Source organism: Scardinius erythrophthalmus, assembly GCF_964197995.2.
Source record: "Scardinius erythrophthalmus genome assembly, chromosome: 7".
Classification (NCBI taxonomy): domain Eukaryota; kingdom Metazoa; phylum Chordata; class Actinopteri; order Cypriniformes; family Leuciscidae; genus Scardinius; species Scardinius erythrophthalmus.
The window spans coordinates 37,230,808-37,251,388 of record NC_138227.1 but is presented as its reverse complement, the minus strand read 5'-3'; the positions used below and the strand labels follow the sequence as shown (position 1 = coordinate 37,251,388).

At 37.8% G+C, this 20,581-nt stretch overlaps 1 protein-coding gene across 1 annotated transcript; it reads right to left on the bottom strand.

Moving 5' to 3' along the window:
* Positions 1-1,016: 1,016 nt before the first annotated feature.
* On the bottom strand, positions 1,017-19,750 carry rinl (Ras and Rab interactor-like). Its single transcript, XM_081370721.1, has 14 exons — positions 19,478-19,750; positions 18,784-18,845; positions 18,638-18,696; positions 17,794-17,908; positions 17,532-17,691; positions 15,753-15,861; positions 14,494-14,566; positions 14,127-14,215; positions 13,918-14,018; positions 11,415-11,637; positions 10,076-10,675; positions 8,520-8,837; positions 6,771-6,902; positions 1,017-3,603 (listed from the first exon to the last, which is right to left on the bottom strand). The coding sequence occupies exons 4-14, from the start codon at positions 17,838-17,840 to the stop codon at positions 3,179-3,181; spliced, it is 2,277 nt and encodes a 758-aa protein (XP_081226847.1). The 5' UTR covers positions 17,841-17,908; positions 18,638-18,696; positions 18,784-18,845; positions 19,478-19,750; the 3' UTR covers positions 1,017-3,178.
* Positions 19,751-20,581: the final 831 nt, after the last annotated feature.

The following is a 20,581-nucleotide window of genomic DNA, read 5'->3' as shown; positions in this document are numbered from 1 at the left end:
TCACGCCGGTATGGAGATGAGTTTGTTGAAAAATCCCTTGATAAGACACATTGTCTTTCTTCATCTGTTATTATGCCTGAAATTTATTTGAAAGGCCTGTTCACACCAAGAACAATAGCTAACTATATTAGTGTCCACATCCATCCATCCATCCATCCATCCATCCTTCCAACCAACCATCCAACTATCCATCCATCCATCCTTCCAACCATCCATCCATTGAACCAACCAAACAACCATCCATCCATCCATCCATCCATCCATCCATCCATCCATCCATCCATCCATCCATCCATCCATCCATCCATCCATCCATCCATCCATCCATCCATCCATCCATCCATCCATCCATCCATCCTTCCAACCAACCATCCAACTATCCATCCATCCTTCCAACCATCCATCCATTGAACCAACCAAACAACCATCCATCCATCCATCCATCCATCCATCCATCCATCCAACCAACCATCCAACTATCCATCCATCCTTCCAACCATCCATCCATTGAACCAACCAAACAACCATCCATCCATCCATCCATCCATCCATCCATCCATCCATCCATCCATCCATCCATCCATCCATCCATCCATCCATCCATCCTTCCAACCATCTATCCATCCATCCATGCATCCATCCATCCAACCAACCATCCAACTATCCATCCATCCTTCCAACCATCCATCCATTGAACCAACCAACCAAACAACCATCCATCCATCCATCCATCCATCCTTCCATCCATCCATCCATCCATCCATCCATCCATCCATCCATCCTTCCAACCATCCATCCATCCATCCATGCATCCATCCATCCATCCAACCATCCATCGATCTCTATTGTATCCCATTGGCAAATTAAAATGTCTTGTTTTGATCGAGTGTAACCCTTACTAAATGTTAGTTAAATATATTTATCAATGGCATAAGACCTGAAATAAACCTATATTTTTCGACAAAATAAACAAATCTGTTTAAATAATAATAAAAAATAGGCCTATTTCTTGTTTTAGGGATGTTTATGGGAATTTTATGGGAAATCAAGAAAACAATGATGATTAACAAAATGATATCTTACATTGTAAGTCAAAGCCTACTTTTGCAGTCATGCAGCTCCACTTTATAATTATACGTCACTGTTCACAGCACTATCTCAGCAAAACTGTCGTGAACAAGCTGCTGAAAAGATACATTCACATGCGCCCATGACAGAAGAGAAGTGTAAAAGTGTGTGTGAGACAGAAAGGAAAAATCCAGGCAGTTGTTAATGATCCATCCGTTGGTTTAATGTAGAGAATAATTGGTATAAAAGTGCTGGGGTGCATTTTGCCACTGGCACTTCTCTATTTATCTCCATTAACTCACACTCCTCACAAAGCTGTCAATCAAAGCATCACAAACTCAGAATTTGTGTATTTAAAAGGCAGTTGCTCTTTGTTGCTAAGCCTTTAAATACCTCAGGCTTCAACCACCTGTGTATCCAAGAAACGCAAGAAAGGGTCATACTGTATATCCAATGAGTGAATCCAATGAGTCCCTTATGAGTGAAAAGTACATGATGGTCAAAAAGTTAAACTGTTTATTTTTATCACTTAAGTTCTGGATTTTGCTGCAGATGGGAAACAGGTTAATTATATGTAAGATTTTAATTTAGACTTAATGCCACATGTCTGAATATATAATCGGGCTTGTGATCTGGTTCCTTATATATGCATTGTTCCAAACAAACAATTTTAAGAATGTAACAGTTAAGTGCTAAGTGTTTGTGCTCACCATTCACAATAAACTGCCAAGTGATAGGAACTAGAGTTTTTTTTTTTTTTTTTTGCCCTTTCAAAGTGTAATGGTATAAATGATCACACCTAGGCTGATTATGTGTTGTCTGTTAAAGAAACATGAGAATTGATACAAGAAACCAAAATATACTGCAGTCCACAAAAAAAAAAAATGCATTTAAATTACAACCCTCTCCACATAAATAAAAAACAAAGACAAATGTATGACCAACACAATAAGAATTCAAAATCTTCGACGTTTCTGGTAACAAATGAATGGAGAAACATGTACAATAGTTCCCCCTAGTGGTCACAATCAACGGCAGAGAATTCATAGTAGGCCCTCATACTAAGAGCCTGTTCCTATACCCAAAATTGCGGTGTTGGCCACTTGAGAGCGTGTGCATGCGACAGGAAAGTGTACAAGACTGTCCCGTCTATCCATCAATCCATGAAAAATGCCAAAGCGCACTTAACCCACATGAAATAATAACACTCTAATACTGCTTCAGAGCTAAGCATATATCTCAACATTCAGGAACTTTCCAGTGCAGGTAAAATATATTAGATATTACATTGATAATAAATGTAAAGTTTTGGAAATTTTGTTGGTGGAGAGATTTGGTGAAAAAACCTTTATATATTTGTGTTTGTTACATAGCGACTGAACAGACTCTATTTTTAAAGAGTACTGAAAATCATCATGTGTAAATAAAGCTCTTGCATTTTAACATTTTATTCTATGTTGTAAGTGTGTCCCATCCGGTTATCAAAAGTTCTACTTTTGTACACTTGCGGTCTTCGCACCCACTTGAGCACTTGGGCCAAATACAGGAAATACGTCATGCATGCAGACAAGGTGCGGAGACCACAAGTGTGGGTATCAGGACAGGCCCTTAACTCTGAAAGGGTAGACTGAAAGACAGGAAGAGGAAATGTCTGAATTCAACAGTCACTCAACAGAGGAATTTCATTAGTTCAATTTCCTTGTTATCTGGACGAAACAGATGACGTGTGCTGGTTAAGATTTTCCTCTTGTAAACCTGATTCATGTTGTTTTGCTCCATTTTGAACACTTTGGAATAAATTAAAGCATTCTGTGGCACTGGAAAACTTCTAGCATGACATTAAAATGGAAGTCATTTATTAAATATAGGCCTACTCATGAACTCAACCAATCAGCATGTTCAGCGCCCATGTCCCACTCCTAAAAGTTCCTGAACATTGAAAAAGTACAACCTTGCGAGCAGGGCGACATTTTCCCCCAGAACATCATTTAGACCCTGGACCCGGGACTAGTCCCACCCCAAAGTCCCCAAATTGTTCCTGGGGAAAGTTCCTGTGGTGGAAACGCAGCTTAATAAGTCCAAAGTTAAGTTCTTTGATACCACGTGCTTGTTAATTCAGGATCCTGTGATTTCCAGTCGTCTTTTCTCCATCAGTTCTCTCGGGACAGGTGAGGCCCAGCGTCTCTGGTACCTGTGCTTGTTCTCGACCTGCACTTCCCTCCTCTTCTTCCTTCACAGCCTCTAACTCTTCATCCAAACCCTGGAGTGGTTCCTGCAAGCTGTGGGTGACGTCGCTCAGACTGCTGGACTCCACGCTCTCGTTTAAAGAGTTCCCGTCCTCAACCAGCGGTCCATGCCTCCGGTTGGTCCTGCGGTTTCGGCTGTGGCGCGATTGGTTGCCGTGAAGTGTGCGTCTGCGATGCCATTGGCTGAGAGACTGGTGTGCTTCTGCACTGAGTTGCCGCTTCGCTAGACGAGGCTGGAAGCTGCTGATGTAAAAAAGGGCAGCGTAGAGAGACGTAAGGTAGTACCCACCTGAGAGAAAGATGGAGAAAGAGGAGCACGTCATGCACAGCTGTGTGCGAACCTTTGACTACGCACCCGACCTGGGCCAAAATACCATTAACGGTCATTCATTTGAGTATTCTAATGCAATAAATGAACTTTTTCAAGCAACAAATACATCACAAAAAATTCACAACATCCTCATTATCCTCATGTTTTTCCAAATCCGTATCTTTCTAGAAGTTGCATTCTGGAATTTGGTCCCAATTGTGTTTATAAGAGTTTTATATAAACATGTTTTAATGATTCATGCTGCCGGTCACCTTTATCAATGTATTTTTCCGCGTTGAAAGGACAAAAAAATCTGACAATGGAACACACTTATTGTTGCGCTTTACAAGCGGAGAGAATCGTATCTGTCCGGCTGAAGAATCTGAGAAGCCAGAAAGACTGATAATGACAAAAAAATTAAGTAAACATTGGTTCGGCATACACAAAGTGGAAAGATTTGATGACGGAGAAAAACCTCTGTGCATTTTTGTTGTATAGGTAATAATTAATAATTGTTTAGATCAGGGTTCCTCAAACTCAGTCCTGGAGGGCCACTGTCCTGCACAGTTTAGCTCAAACCCTGATCAAACACACCTAGCTGTGAGTTTCTAGTGATCCTGAAGACATTGATTAGCTTGCTCAGGTGTGTTTGATCAGGGTTGGAGCTAAACTCTGCAGGACAGCGGCCCTCCAGGACTGAGTTTGAGGAACCCTGGTTTAGATCAATGGTTCTCAACTGGGGGCCTCCACAAATTCTTATCATTCTTATGATGATACAAGTCTTATTATTTACATTTAGTTATATTAACATAATCATAATGAAATATGCTTAAAAAACATTAAAAACAAAGATGCACCAAGTTTCAGCGTAGACAGGAGGGCCTTTGAATATTGAATATAATGGGGCGTTGGTGTCAAAAGGTCGCGACCCACTAGTTTAGACCATTCTCTACAACACTCCAGTGTAATTTACACAAAACTCAGGGATGATCATACTGATGTGATGGCAGTTTACCATTGTGGTTTTGCTAGTTAGAGAATGATGCTGTGTCGCTAGCACTGAATGAAATTATTAAGGAAAACTCTGCCACTATATAAATCTGTTTGAAAACCAACAATGTTACAGTCAGTGTTGTGCAGTAAGTAACTGATAACATGTAATCTAAATTATGTAATTCCATTAAGTACTTGGAATTAGATTATATTGCATTGTAAAATACTTGTAATCAGACTATATTAATTTCCATTGATAGATTAAATGATATTCTCACAATGGCAGTAAATTATTCACAATGCATTGATTGACCCTATTACAAGCAGATCCCTTCTACTTAGTGTATTATTTTAATTGTTTTGATTTTAAAATTGTTTAATTACTTTTCATTAAACTCACAAATCCCCCCAGTTCCACCACGAACCCCGGTCTGAGAAACCCTGACGTTCTTTTTATCTTTTAAATCTTGCTTTCTAAAAAAAGCCTAATGTTTATATCCGTTCAGAAGCTCTTTCAGGTTTGTTGAATCGCACACTAAAAACAGCCTCTAGTCATGTGACTATCACTGAAAACTGAGAGCCACACAGCAGTTGATCACAGGATTTACAGACATAATTTCACTTTTAAGAAGTGTTTTCTCAACACTGCAACATTGCATACTGAATCATCTCCTGGCAAACACATTCATTATTATTTGAATTATCACTTTTTTGGAAAGCTTTTGTCTCTCAAACACATTAAAATATGCAGATTCACATCATTAGATTTTAATTCAAGTTATGAGATTTTAAGTTAATAAGTTCTCCTTAAAACTGCAGTGAACCAAAGACAGTCTCTAAAACACGGTTTGAAATCGCTGGTGTTTCTGACGTCACAAACTACCTTGTAACCAATCAGATCAACGTGTGATCGTCAACGAGTGGATCTCTGAGCTGGTGTGAGTGCGTGGAGGCGGGGCTCATTTGCATATTCATAGAACCATGTGTACTAAATGAGGCAAGGGTATATAAGGGTAAAATTCAAGCTATTTTAAGGCATGAAGAATTTTTTTTTTCAAGGAAAAAACATTTACATGTGACATTTTGGTGATCAAAGATGAGTTTTAAGGGATAAAATTACTGACTACAGGGGACTTTAAGTTCACGGTTCTCTGATGTTGGTTAATGGTCACATGACATGGAGGTAAACAAATAAAATATGTAATATTTTTTAGTAAGTGTTTTATTTTGATTGTTTATATTTTAAAATTGTTCATTTTAATCTTACATTTTTATGATTTAAATTATTTAATAGCTTTTTATTAAACTCATGAACCCCCTGCAGCTCCATCATGAACCCCTGTCTGGGAAACCCTGATGTATTGTAATATTTAACGCATTTCATTTTGTTGATAGCAAATCAGTGTGATAAACAAGTTAGGCCAATTGTAATAGTCAGATAATATAACATTAAATGAGTAATGTAATGGATTACGTTACTAAGAATAATTTTGTCTTGTAATTTGGAATCAGCCACAGACAATTTTTTTTGGTATTTTACCCAGAACTTGTTACTATGAAATCATGTGGATTCTTATTAAAATGACTGGTTTCAGTCACAAAAACTCGCTATTTAACCGCACCTTTACAAGCAAAGTGAATGTAAACTAAAGTGGTCAAAAAACGACAAAGCCACAACATTTGCTAAATTCCAACTCTTCTGAAGCAATAAGATAGGCAAACAGAAAACATTTAAAGGTATGGAAAAATAAAATGCGTAAACAAGAAGTCCAACATATTAAAGGAACAGCATAGTCCATAGTAATGGTCAATGGTATGATTCAGTACATTTGCAATCCATCAATCCAAACAGAAAAATAAGAATGAAAACAAAGTATAAAGTGTATTCAAGGACACACTTCAGGTTAGTCGCAAATTAAGGGATTGGGATTGTCCTGCCACTGAGATGAATCCGAATGCCAGTGGATAGATCTCTACAGATGATATAGACTCTCTTGGCTCAGACAAACAGCCATTGATTGAGCCAGAAGCTGACATGTTGGACAGAGTAATGCTTTTTAAAGAGTTACAGTGTTTGCCTTCATCAGGAAGCCAACCATAAAACTAGTGGTGTGAACACTGTTAATGAGTGTGAATGTGTGTGTATCCCCTACCCTCTCCTTGTAGTTGCATGGGGTCCAACAGCTCCATCATGTAGTCAGTGTCCACCTGTAGTATAGATAGATCACTACGCAGCAACACCCACGTCAGGCACGGCAGGAAATCATCTGCCCCAAAAACCGTTCCTGAACATAAATCAATCAACAAAATCAAATCTTCTACAGCTTAATGACTCAGGTATTAAAATGTATGAGGTGCCTTGCAGCAATCATAGCTACATAGGCATGTATGGACAGTGCCGGGTACTAATTGATTACATGCAATCTCGATTACGTAATCACATTACCAAAATTAAGTACTTGTAATTAGATTATTGTCACGATTATTCTTAGTTTTACCCTCATAGACTTTTAGTTTGTATCCTTCAGTTACATGTTGGTGCTGTTATCTTTCTGTCAATAAACTCGTCTTTGCGTCCTGCCTACATCACATTCAGCCAAAGTGTGACAATTATATTGCATTTTAAAATACCTGTAATCAGACTATATTTAATTTTCATTGATAGATTAAATGATATTCTCACAATGGCAGTAAATTATTCACAATGCATTGATTGACCCTATTACAAGCAGATCCCTTCAACTTAGTGTATTATTTTAAACGTTTTGATTTTAAAATTTTTTAATTACTTTTCATTAAACTCACAAACCCCTGCAGTTCCATCACGAACCCCGGTCTGAGAAACCCTGATGTAATGTAACATTTTATATACTTCATGTTGTTGGTAACAAATGGAATATATTTTCTTTCTCTTTGTATTTTCATATAAAAATGGTACAGGATTATCCTATTCAAATCAATGCGATTAACAAGTTAGGTCAAAAGTAATCTAAAAGTAGTCTTATTATACCACCTTAAGAGCCCTATTTTAACGATCTAAGCGCATGGTCTTAGTGCATGTCCGAATCCACTTTTGCTAGTTTAACGAAGAGAAAAATGGTCGGCGCTCCCGGTGCACAAAGGTTGTCCCTATTCTCTTAATGAGTAATGGGTGTGTTTTGGGCGTAACATGCAATAAACCAATCAGAGTCTCATCTCCCATTCCCTTTAAAAACCAGTTGTGCTTGCGCCATGGTGGATTCGCTATTTACATGGAGGAATTTGCAAGCGGAAAAACTGAATGCTTCTCTAGCGAGGAAACGGATCTGCTCGTGTGCGAGGTTAAAGACCATCTACGGGACAAGCCGGATATTCCACCATATCTTTAAAGTATGTACACAATATTAATCTTTTACATGGTAATCCTTTTATTTTTAATATTTGGCATGTTTGTGTGCTGCTGGGCATGCCTGTGTGTGTAATAAGCAGAGTGTATAGCGTTGTGCACCCACCTATAGGCGCACATTACTAACACGCTTTTTAAATACCAAATAAAATACTGTGCCAATGACTTTAGACCAGGTTTCAGTTGGTCAATGGCATAGTCTATTTCAGTTGGCACCGTCTGGCGCTAGATTGCGACGGGTGTATGAATAGGTCGTGTGTAAATGTGTAATGTTATGGATGATGTTACCAACTACAATTTTTGTCATGTTATTTGGAATCAGTAACTGACTAAAAATTGTAAGTAATCTCCCCAGCAATAACTATTGAATTCTTGGTTTTTCGGCACAGGACACGTTTCTGTATGTGTGGAATGGGGAGTATATAAACAAAGAGCATACAATTTCAGAGGAAGTGGAATGTGGAATACCAAGAGAATCCAGAAAGTTTGCATTGCGTCTCTACAGTAGTTCACTCACCAGGCTTAGCATTAGCATTCATGCTGTGGTAGATATTCTTGCAGACTTTGAGCAGGGTGTTTACTTTTTTACTAGGTGAGTAGGCCTCATGCATTGTGGTCCATCGTTGCTGGATCTTTTCCATCATGCTAGAATCAGGCACTCCGGCTCCGGCTGCTCCCTCCAGCTCCTCCAGGCTCCGGTTCTCCAGCGTGCTCTTGTTGGCCTCTAAACGCTGCAGAGTGCCGTCATCCCTGCGCGCTGTCTTCAGATACACGTAAAGGTGAGTGTAAACTGGTTTTAAAGCCACTTTATGCAAGGCAAGCTCCAGCATAGCATCTAAAGGCAGAGAGGAAAAACAGATTTGTCAATAAATTTGGTTTTAGTGGAGGCGAATCAATAAGAATCAAAACAATATACTAGCAAAACATTTGCTTAGTGTGACCATAGAAAGCTCTCGTTTATTGTGTAGGCATACCTATAATGGAGAATGGAGAAATTCAATTGGGTTACACTTTATTTCGATGGTCCACTTTAAACCTTCTACTAAATATAAGTAACTTTGCAATTACATGTCAACTAACAGTCATGAGATTATTAGTGGACTGTAGTAGACCGTTAGGTGCAGTTTAGTCGAATAAGGCCGACTAATAAAATGCGTAATAATAAAAAAATATAAGATGCGTTTTGGTTGATCGGATCACAAGTAGATGTAGGAGACACATTCCCGTTTACACCTGGTGTTTTAATCCACAAATAATGTTCACGCACCAGGTCAGTAGGAGGAGAGTTGATGGTCTTTTGTGGCTGTTCGAACACATTCAACCACATGAGTGTTTACACTACAAAAGCAATCCGGTCGAATGTGTTTTCAACTACCTCTGGAAGTGGTGGAAAGTGGACAAGCTCAAAATGTTTAAGACCCCGTTTACACCTGTATTATGCGTTGTCCACTTGTGATCCGATCAAAATGCATCTTAATACCAGGTGTAAACAGGGCCTAAGTTGACATATGGTTGCAAAGTTACTTATAGTCAGAATGTCTGTTGGAGGAGCATCATAATGAAGTGTTAGCAGATATTAAGCAGACAGTCTACTAATACTCTAAAGAGAGCTAGTTGACATGTAGTTACAATGTTACTAATAGTTAGTAGAATGTCTAAAGTGGACCATCGGAATAAAGTGTCACCTTCAATTGTAAATCAATTGTATTTGTTGATAAAAGAATAATAAAGATAAGCTGAAAAGTTATGTACGTTAATCATTTTGAGAAAGGAACTCAGGTATTATAACGCAATTTAAAAAATAACGTTACTTCATCAATTGATTCTGATTAAATAACACGCCTATAACTCATTATAGTCAAGGTTGGGGGGTGAAGGGATGAAGCGAGGACTCAAAATGCAGAAGTGTTGGGCTTTTAATGATAATTAAATAAAACTAAACACAAACGTAAACTACCCCGAGGGGGAAAAACTAGACTTGACAGCCTGACTTGACTTGACTAGAAGGGAAACCACACAGAGGGAACATAGATGAACCCTGACAGTTATCTCCAACACATCCACAGGCCATACCCAGCTCAAAATCAGGAATGTCTCCACAGCTGTCTGTGATGCTTTGGATCTCTGGACAATCAAACAGCATTTCCCTCAGATTAGTGAGAGCCGAGCGCACGTCCTGCAGCATCTCGGTGCAAGTCACTCCAGGGGCGTCTCCACCCGCTAGAGTCTCCTCTACAAACCCCCTGACCGCCTCTGCAAAAGCCCCAGTCCTCCGCTCGGCCATCTCTTGAACACGCTTGCTCAGTCTACGCTGAGGAGACACAAGTCCACCAAGAGCCTGACCCACTGCCGAAAGGCGGTTCTTCATCTTGTCTGCCAGCTGGAAGCGGGACGAGGATAGGGATGGGCTTGAAGCCGGTTCGAACTCCTCCTCTATGCTGCTGACTGACAGCGAGTCCAGCTCTAAGCAGGGCGGATGAAGCAGAGAGGAAGGCAGTGGTGAATTCAGCCATATCTTGTCCTCTATCCAGGACACGCGGTGTGGCGACTGTGGGAGAGGACTCTGAATGGAGTCTGTGCTTGCTCTTTTTAGGGGGTCTTCCTTGCTGGTGGCACTCGCCCTTCGAAGCACAACTCCACCCGGGGTACATGGAGAGACTGGTGACGATGATCCTTTGAGAAGAAACAAAGACGTCAAAACGTGACACTTTCTAACAGCCTTCTTTTTTTTATCAGCACATCCAATATATAAACATTAGCCGCTTTTTCCACCATCGGGCCGAATAAGTAAGGAATAGTTCCACTTGAGCTTGGTTTGGCATGGCACGATTACAAACCGTCCCAACGTGGGAAAACGTAACCATACCCGTAGCAGCTGGGCAAGAAATGGAAGGGTTTGAGTTTTTCCATATTCTTTGTTCGGTGGCTCCCAGTTATCAAAACACCTCCGATAATGCTTGCTACGGATGCGAAAAACGCAGAAAAACAAACCTGATCCAAATTTTTTATGACAAACAAAATTTTCAGAGGCAGTGTGTAAACGTGATTGACACCACGTGAGGTCGTTTTTGTTTTTTTTTTACGTGCGAAAATTTTGGACGAGTATTTTGGACTTAAGCAACAAAAATGGTTTGGCCCAAGAGTGGAAAAGCAGCTATTGTTTGTCGGTTCCTTGAAATCAGTGTTATTATTGTTTACTAAAGCTGAAACTATTACAAATCTTTTTCGTTATATGAAATTAAGCTGAATTCAAATAAAATATAAATATTTGATGAAAAACTTAAAAATTCTGAAATATATATTAATTTTTTTTATAAAAATGACCCTAAATGGCTAATTCTAAATACTATACTAATTAATACTTGAAATTATATAACTGAAAAGAAAAAAAAAGGAATAAGTCCACCACTACCTTTGTCATGGTCTAAACTGCTAGAGTTGTCCTCGGCTAGTGTAGATGACCTCAGTTTCAGTCCTCTCCCTTCCCATGCTCTTGTGGTACTTAAACGCTTGTCTCGCCTCAAGCCGATTGGACGACTGACTGAGCTGGCTGGAGACTGAGTCAGCCAATCATCCCCATGCTCTTGAAGGTACAAGGGATTGATGAAGCACAGGGCACCATTGGCGGCTGTAACCTACCAACAAACAGAAATAATTTGAATATCACGTCTCTGTAGAATACAGCCTCAAGTGTCAATCATTGTGGTCCAGTTAAATCCCAAATTAAAAAGAATAGATCCTTATGGACAAGTTTGTTGTGTTGGTAAATTTCAACTTCCTTGTTTTAACGTGATAACCCCATTGGGTGAGTAGATTACTTAGAAACTGCAGTTGGTTACTTATTCCAAATGACGTGACAAAAATTGTAGTTAGTATCATAATCTATTACATTACACATTTATGGTAATATAATCTGATTACTTTTAGATTACTTTTGAACTAACATTGCTTTGAATAGGATAATCTTGTACCATTTTGATATGAAAATACAAAGAGAAAGAAAATATATTTTATTAAGTGCATTAAATATTACATTACACCAGGGTTTTCCAGACTGAGGTTCGTGAGTTTAATGAAAAGCTATTAATTAAACCATAAATAATAATTAAAAAATAAAACCAATCAAAATAAAAAACTTACTAAAAAAAGATTAAAATATATATTTTATTTGTTTACCTGCTGGGTGAATCAATGAATTATGAATAATTTACCGTCATTGTGAGAATAACATGTAATCAATAAAAAAGTAACTGTAATCTGATTTTATTACTTAATCCAGATTGCATGTAATTAGTTACTATGCAGCACTGTTCATAGTTGCACAGGTTTTCTTCCTTTTAAGCACCCGCTAGCATCATGAATTGATGTTTGGACTTTGCACTTAAAATAAATCTTGGTTTGCCAAATGATGATGGTTTTGATAATGTTTTGTCAGTGTCTAGAAGAGACATGTTCATGTTAGTGTTAGAAATGTGGTTACACTTTTGGTTTCACTTTATTTCAAGGTTTCCTTGAAATAAAGTAACTGTAATCTGATTATGAGTATTTTAAAATGCAATATAATCTAATTACAAGAACTTAATTTTTGGAATTGTATTACTTAATCCAGATTGCATGTAATCAGTTACTACGCAGCACTGTTCATAGTTGCACAGGTTTTCTTCATTTTAAGCACCCGCTAGCATCATGAATTGATGTTTGGACTTTGCACTTAAAATAAGTCTTGGTTTGCCAAATGATGATGGTTTTGATAATGTTTTGTCAGTGTCTAGAAGAGACGTGTTAGTGTTAGTGTTAGAAATGTGGTTACACTTTTGGTTTCACTTTATTTCAAGGTTTCCTTGTTTACTTAAACACAAGTAAGGACCATGTTTTATCAATTTATAGCACGTACTTACTTAAGGGTTAGAGCTTAGTTTATGGTTAGTCACTTGCTATCTATGGCTTGGAATAATGCATAATGACTGTTACCTCTACAGAAAGTAGATGTGTGTAACATAAGTTTTTTTATAAAATAAGTTCAATACGTAAAACAATCTATAACTTTGTAGGTTTGCTTTATGTTACTGATTACCTCAATTCACATACAATTCAAATCCAGAAATTAGAATCTGGAATTGGAATTTCAAAGCATTCTCAGTTCCGAATCACTTCTTTAAAGGATTAGTTCACTTCAGAATTAAAATTTCCTGATAATTTACTCACCCCCACGTCAATCAAGATATTCATGTCTTTCTTTCTTCAGACAAAAAGAAATTAAGGTTTTTGAGGAAAACATTGCAGGATTTTTCTCCATATAGTGGACTTCAACGGGGACCAACTGTTTGAAGGTCCAAACTTTAGTTTCAGTGCAGCTTCAAAGTCAGCTTCACACGATCCCAGCTGAGGAATAAGAGTCTTATCTAGAGAAACCATCGGTCATTTTCTAAACAAAAGAAACATTTATATACTCTTTAACCACAAAAGCTCGTCTTGCACTAGATCTGCGATGCGCCACACGTAATCACATTAAAAGGTCATGTGTTACAGGCGGAAGTATCTTTGTATACGTCCTATATATTTGTATTTTTTTTATTTAGAAAATGACCGATGGTTTGGCTAGATAACACTCTTATTCCTCGGCTGGGATCGTGTAGAGACTTTGAAACTGCAATTTGGACCTTCAACCCATTGATCCCTGTTGAAGTCCACTATATGGAGAAAAATCCTGCAATGTTTTCCTCAAAAACCTTCATTTATTTTCGACTGAAGAAAGAAAGACATGAATATTTTGGATGACATGGGGGGGGGGGGGGGGGGGGGTGAAGTGAATTAGTTCACTTCACTAATTCTGAAGTGAACTAATCCTTTAATACTGAATATAGTGAAGTAAAGCATTAGAGAAGTAAAGCAGAGCTAACTAAGCTCAATATCACCTGTATAGTGCACAGGACGGTTTCTGGCATTTCTGCTGTGCTTTGTGTTTCTGAAGTCATACTGTAAGCCTGCAGATCTGAGGAGGGGCACAGCCAGGTCTCTGAAAGTCAAACACACAAAACCCTTGAAACGGAGAGAGTCTGACTGACATAACAGCAGATTTATAGTGTAGCACATCGAATGGTGAATGACAGGGGCAAGTACTAACTTGGACCAAGCTGAGGAACAAGGTGATCTGGTAGCTTGATAATGGTGTAAACCCACGAGGGAACCAACAAACAGACAGGCAAAACATCCCTGAGAGAAATGTGAGTGGAGTGGAGCAAAGAAAAAAAGAAGAAGGTTACAACACCACATTATTTATACAGTTTAGCACTTATTATAATCTTTGGTGTAAGGGAAACAAGGAGATTATTCATTCTCTTTCAAGAGCATTAAATGCAACTGTTTGCCCCATAAGATATTTTTAGTATAATTTGCTATTTAACACAGCGGTGCAGTATTTCCTGTGATGACACTCCTGTTATCAAGAAAAACTAGTTAATAGTTGCTAGATAATAATAACTCATCCGCACCTGCTCAGTGTGTAGAAATGCAGCAGCTGAAAGAGATCAGGAAAAGCCAGGTGTGATGTTGTTAGTTGAAGCGCTGTGAAAGAAAAAAAGACTCAGTCGGACTTGCGCTATGTGTCATAGAGAGAAACTGGACAAACTAGTCATGAACTTTAAAAGAACACGGATGTAATGAGGAAATAGAAAGGCTGCAGTGTTCATGATGTCAACTAGAACAGCTTGCGCAAATAGAGAAGAAAGTACAGTTTAATGAACTGCACAAACTTCTCATGAACACTATTTGCACATGGTTTCCCACAGTGTGCTTCCCATGTCTGTTTGTAACAGGAAATGTAGAAAACCTGCAGGCTTTACATCCGTATCATGCCTGACAGCTTGTGTGTTTCTTTTCATGCAACATAAAAAAAAATGCTATGAAGTCACTCCTTCACATCTCAGGAAGCTTAGCTGTGCTTTGCTAAATGTTTCCCTTATAAAATCATATATAAACAGAAAAAAATCTATTAAAACAAACAAACAAATGGGGCTGTAGTTGATGTACAGTAATAGTATACAGCTATAAACTGTGGACAGCATAGCTCAGATACGTAATTTGATGTTGAGAACATGCTGATCGTGACTGGTGTTTGAGTTCATGCTGAAATCTGACTTTTGATTGAGTATCAATAAAGACTACAGAATAACACAAGTCTCTCGTATTGTTTTGAATGGGGAAAAGTGCAACGATCAATATATTGGAATAAGTCCCGACTTCCAACCATAAAGGAATTCCACATCTCTGCCGTACGATATCCGCAACCATATTTTGCCAGACTACAGAATAACACAAGTCTCTCGTATTGTTTTGAATGGGGAAAAGTGCAACACTCAATATGGCGGAATAAGTCCCGCCTTCAAAATAAGAGCCAATCGCCGATTGGTAAAGTCATTAGTAAAGCAGCTGTTAGAAGCTGAAACAGTCGTATTGCGCTTCCACTGCACATTAGCTTGATCCAGCTTGAAATTTGTTATTTTCTGTCATGATTCGAGCATTTAGAAACAACATTTACAAGACAGTTGTCAGATTTCATTGGTGATTTCAAATATGAAATTTAATCGTAAGCTTGGCGAACAGTTTTAGAGAATTTGATGTTTCCCCATTCAAAGAGAGACAGAAGCTGCACTTGCACGCCCGAAAGGCGTTTCAAAGATGGCCGCCGAGTGAAAGGACTTGTCTTAAAGGGACTTTGGTATCAGTCAAGGATGAAAGCTGTTTTCAGTACCTGTTCCAGTGGTTTTGATGGGGAATTCTTTGACCGGCTCCCCACTGTCCGCTACAGACACGCACAGAAGCTGGTCTTGAGACAAAGACTCTTGGACCACCAGGAAACTCTGTGTAAAAGAACATTTTAATTATTTCATTGTTATGCGAGTTTAATGAAAGGGTTATATTGAGATCATTGAGGATTGAAAGTTTTTGGAGAATATTGTCTCATTGCCATATGAGAACTCATGAGAATGAGTGACACAACCAGCTTTGACATCAAGGAAACGCACACTTTGTGGGTAAGCTCTCTCACAAGAGGAAGTCAGTGCGCACACAAGTCGGGTGCCAAAAAAAACTAAAATAGATGACACTGATAGCTACTGAAGTTATTTGAGTTTATTTAGTTTATCGAAACCAATGATGAATATGCTTCTAACGATATTCACAGGATATATGTCATTCAAATTCACTCCCTAAAATATAAACAACAAGAACCCTCTTAGGAATTTATTGACCACAGGGGAAGTGAAATGAGATCTTTGATAATTTTGACATCTAATTATACAGAGTAAGAGTGTGCTGGACTATGGGAGTATCTTTCACAGCTTTGAAATCGCCTTGGCACAGACTACACTTCTAAAAAGTTCAACATTGGATCCTTAGATATGCTGCTGAACAACTCTGCTGAGTCTGAGAAACTGGAAATACAATTTTTTTTAATTCATTCTTTCTTCTTTATTCGGATCGCCATTAGCTTCCACAGAGTGGTTGCTAATCTTCCTGGGGTTCACAAAGCAATATTATGCAGATCTTGTATTATTTTTAACCATTGCATGTTGAATGAGGATTTATACCAGCAAAAGCAGGGAACAAAGTAAAATTGCATAATGCTCGATTATTGACCATTCTGAATCAGCATATTGTAAATAACCACTTGCATAAATTGTAGAATAGATCTTACCTTACAATACTGCGCTCCTTTAAGACATCAGTGCTCTACTCTCTCTCTCTCTCTTTCTCTCTGCCTCTTCTTAAGTACACTTGCACTCATGCTTTCTGCACTCTTATCTAACTCTACTTCTGCAATTGTCTGCAACATAATGACAGTTTATTTCATGCAACAACTTATGCTCATAGTGCTGGTTAGGTTAGCAAACCTTAATAATTGTATTATGGCACATGTATAAACAGCCGTAAGTCAATCATTGAAGAAACTTCTCCTCAATAGGAGACTACGCTTCCACTAAGTATTTAGAAAAATAAATTAAACAGGTTTTATTAAACAGGGTCAAAGATCAGCAAAGGGAACGGTGACTTTCCACAATAAAAATAGCATCAGTAATGCTATGTGTTATATAATATACATATTTCCCTGAGACTCAGTGCTCAGCAACAAGAAATTCACAGGCTAAAACTAAATGGCTTTAAGGCAGTTGTAATAGGCGAACATGGTTTCCCCAAGTAAATCAACCAATCAGATTTGAGGGACAAGTTAGGGATAGGGTTATGACTAAATTTTGATCGAGAAACATGTCTTACTTGGCAAAATTACCGTGATCTGTATTAATAATAAGAGATGAAAAAGAGTGGTTAACAATTAAAGTCTAGCTTTCATGGAATTTGAAGCTAAAACATTTCAAGCAATGATTGGATTGGCGTTACATTTCAAGCCACACTAAAACTGCTAGACTCTTTTTATTTTTATTGACAACATTAGGGTTTACAAGACCTACTGTTGAAACAGCTGAATGACTGATTTAGCAAGCATTGCAAAAAAGGAAGTAAAGGCACCCACCCCAGGAGGTCTGCCCCACAGAGCGGCGTGCGCCCCATGGCTGTCCCAGGGGCTCTTGGGAGCCCAGGCATCCTGACACAAGCGTAAACCTCGCAGTAGACTCAGGGTTTTTGTCTGATCCCCGAAGACCCCGTTGGCTACCGTCCTGGCAGCATTTTGTCTATAAGAAATAAAAAAAGGTGTTTAAATAATAATAAAAAAAATAATAAAAAAAGAGGAACATATTGAACAAAATGGCGATTGTATCAATGTTATCTCTCACCTGTTCCCACTGCTTGTGAATTCATCTTTTGACTCTTTCATCATCATTGCACTGGACCTGTTCAGGAAATCTGTTCCAGCACAAGATCTTCCATTTTAACTATGTTGCTGTAACCCTGTTGATATTTGGAAAGAGAGAAACAAAATTAATTATGAAATATTGTTTCTCTCCAACCCCACATCCTTTCATTTGTATGTCTTTTCGTTCACTCTTTGTCATAGTTCCTTGTTAACAGTTGAACATGTTTTATCAGCAGTGAAATCTAAAGTCTAAAAGGATAGATATTTTTTTTTCTTCAAACTTAGGGGAGGAGCTTCATCTGTGAAGTGCAACTTTGAAAACAGAGGCCATGTGCTGTGACAAAAAGAGCTACTTCCAGCTTGTTGAAATACATGCACTATCTTTCAAAAAGATTTGGACACACCAGTTCTTTGCTACTTATTATTGTTATTTGTCACATTTTAGAATAATAGTAAAGTTATTAAAACAATTGCACTTTATTTTACAGTACTTACAGTGTACCCATGAAAGAATATAAGATAACTACATTAGTTAAGTTTGGGTTTAGGAGTAGGTTCAGGGTTAGGTTTAGGTTAGATACTTTAATAAACAGGACTGCAAATTAAAGTGATACCATTAAAACAACTCACATATGGGAATTATAGTGATCAACAAACCGTTTAAACCTGTTTTTTCTTCACTGAGTACTTTGATTAATTGATTAAAACCCTTAATTAAAAATGGAATTGTATTTACACATCTTAAATTTGTCTTCATAACAAACTGGCACAGTAGTTTATACTTTGGATGGATGACAAATGAATAAATGGTTAATTTCGCTCACATGAAGGCATTCTTCCGTTTGCTTTAGTTTGACAGCTGGGAGATACATTGCTGGGTTCCCTATAACAATAAACAATGAGCACAAATTATTTTGAATTCATTGGGCAAAGAAAAAAAAAATAATTTTACTGTGAAATAGAAACTTACCATTAATAGCCACTGCTGTAAAATCAAATTTGACTTGCATAGAAATCTCACACATTGACCTCCTGAGAACACACACACACACGTTAACACACATAACCATATAATACAAGCATCATATATATATATATATATATATGCATAGACATAACATAACAATAATTTAAATGGTTTTGCAGTAAACATTTTTTTAGAAAACATCTTGAATGTTGAGTGTGGTTGCTTTTTCCATTTAATTTTTTTTGTATTTAGTCATCTGTAGAAGATTACGTTTTTGAGAAATTTGCCCAACAACTGCTACTTTATTTCATAAAGTGTTTAAATATTTAAGCTTGTGCGGCAAACTATATTTTTTCGTCAGCCCTTTCAGCTGTCAACTCCGTTGTCATCAATAAGAACTACCTGTTTGACAGCCTGTTTATTCTTAATCCATGTTTAATGTCAATATTTATAATAAGTATTTTTCATTGCAGTGTGTATTATTTTATATCTAACACTTTTGACAATTCTACTGAAAATGGAAAAAGCATGTGATTGCTCCCAAAAGTGTAAGCAACAGTAAATACATAAGTCCTTGGTAGGCTACAGTACATAAACTTGATTTTTTTTTGTCCCATGTCTCAAGAATAAGTAGATAAATATGCATTAAAAGTAACACTCTTGGAATGATGCAAACAAACATCTTTGCTTAACTCACATGTGGTGTCTTCAAAATGTCCTCCTACATGAAGAAAAGACTTCTCTGAACATCTCTGAAAGCTGCTCCAAACACCTCCACCCACTGCAAGTTTGCGCGTGGAGTAATAGAGACTCCTCATTACTAATCTTTTCTGTACTTAGTCATGTCACCTACAGTGAGACTCAGTTTTGATCTGTGACATACATATAAACGTTCAATTTCAGTCACACTAAAGATCAGTATCAGCTTTGATAAGAGTGACAGAACTCTTGATGATGTCCTTTGTGTCTCTCACACCATAAGCTCCACCTACTTTTCATGACTGTGGTAAACCTCACTGTGACAAACTTTCAAGTGAAAGTAAGATACATCAGAAAGATTATATCTGAATGAGTGTTACAGTACCAAGTACATCAGTTCAGTTCCATTTTAGTCAAGTCAGCAGTTACGTTTCAAAAAATAAACCCGTTTCCTTTTATAATAATTGAGCTTAAGGGAAGAAGACAGTTACCCGTGTTCCTCACTCTTACTATAAATGAGACCATATTAACCCACAATAAGATCAAAATCATAGCCAACTCTAAAACCAGTTGACTCTAAAAAACTACGATTTTTTTAAAGGTTTTAACAAATTTATGAGATGCTGTAACGTTCTATATCTTTAGCAGTCAGACAAACATCTAAAAAAGTCCATAAAGGTCTATAATAAATCTGCCGTACTAATGATCACATAGGTTGTTTTTACCAGAAATAGTTTTATCACACTGTAACTATAGCATAGAATATGTACAGTGTGATGAAACGATCTATGAAAAATTCTTATGAGAAAAAGATAATGAGAAAGTTTTCCTAATTATTTCAATAGTCCACTTTACACTGTTAAACCCACAGCATCTACTCTCTCCCAGAACCGCCACCAGAGAGCTTCATGCCCAGAGGTTTAGCTCTTTACTCTCACAAACTGCATTTCCCATGGACCTATGCCCAGACTCATTTTTACCTCGCACCTGTTTCCTATTAGTCCTCGACTAATAAGCTCCCCGTGTTCTCTCATACTTTGCAAAGTCTTGTTAGCCTAGCCTGCAATTCTGAGCGCCTATATTTCTGTCATTTTTTCCTGTT

Coding starts and splice junctions, on each gene's coding strand:
- rinl (XM_081370721.1), bottom strand. CDS start 17,840: ATGATGATGAAAGAGTCAAAAGATGAATTCACAAGCAGTGGGAACAG. Junction 15,862..17,531: donor TGTGGGGCAGACCTCCTGGG/GTGGGTGCCTTT, acceptor TCTTTTACACAG/AGTTTCCTGGTGGTCCAAGA. Junction 10,676..11,414: donor CAGTTTAGACCATGACAAAG/GTAGTGGTGGAC, acceptor TTCTTCTCAAAG/GATCATCGTCACCAGTCTCT.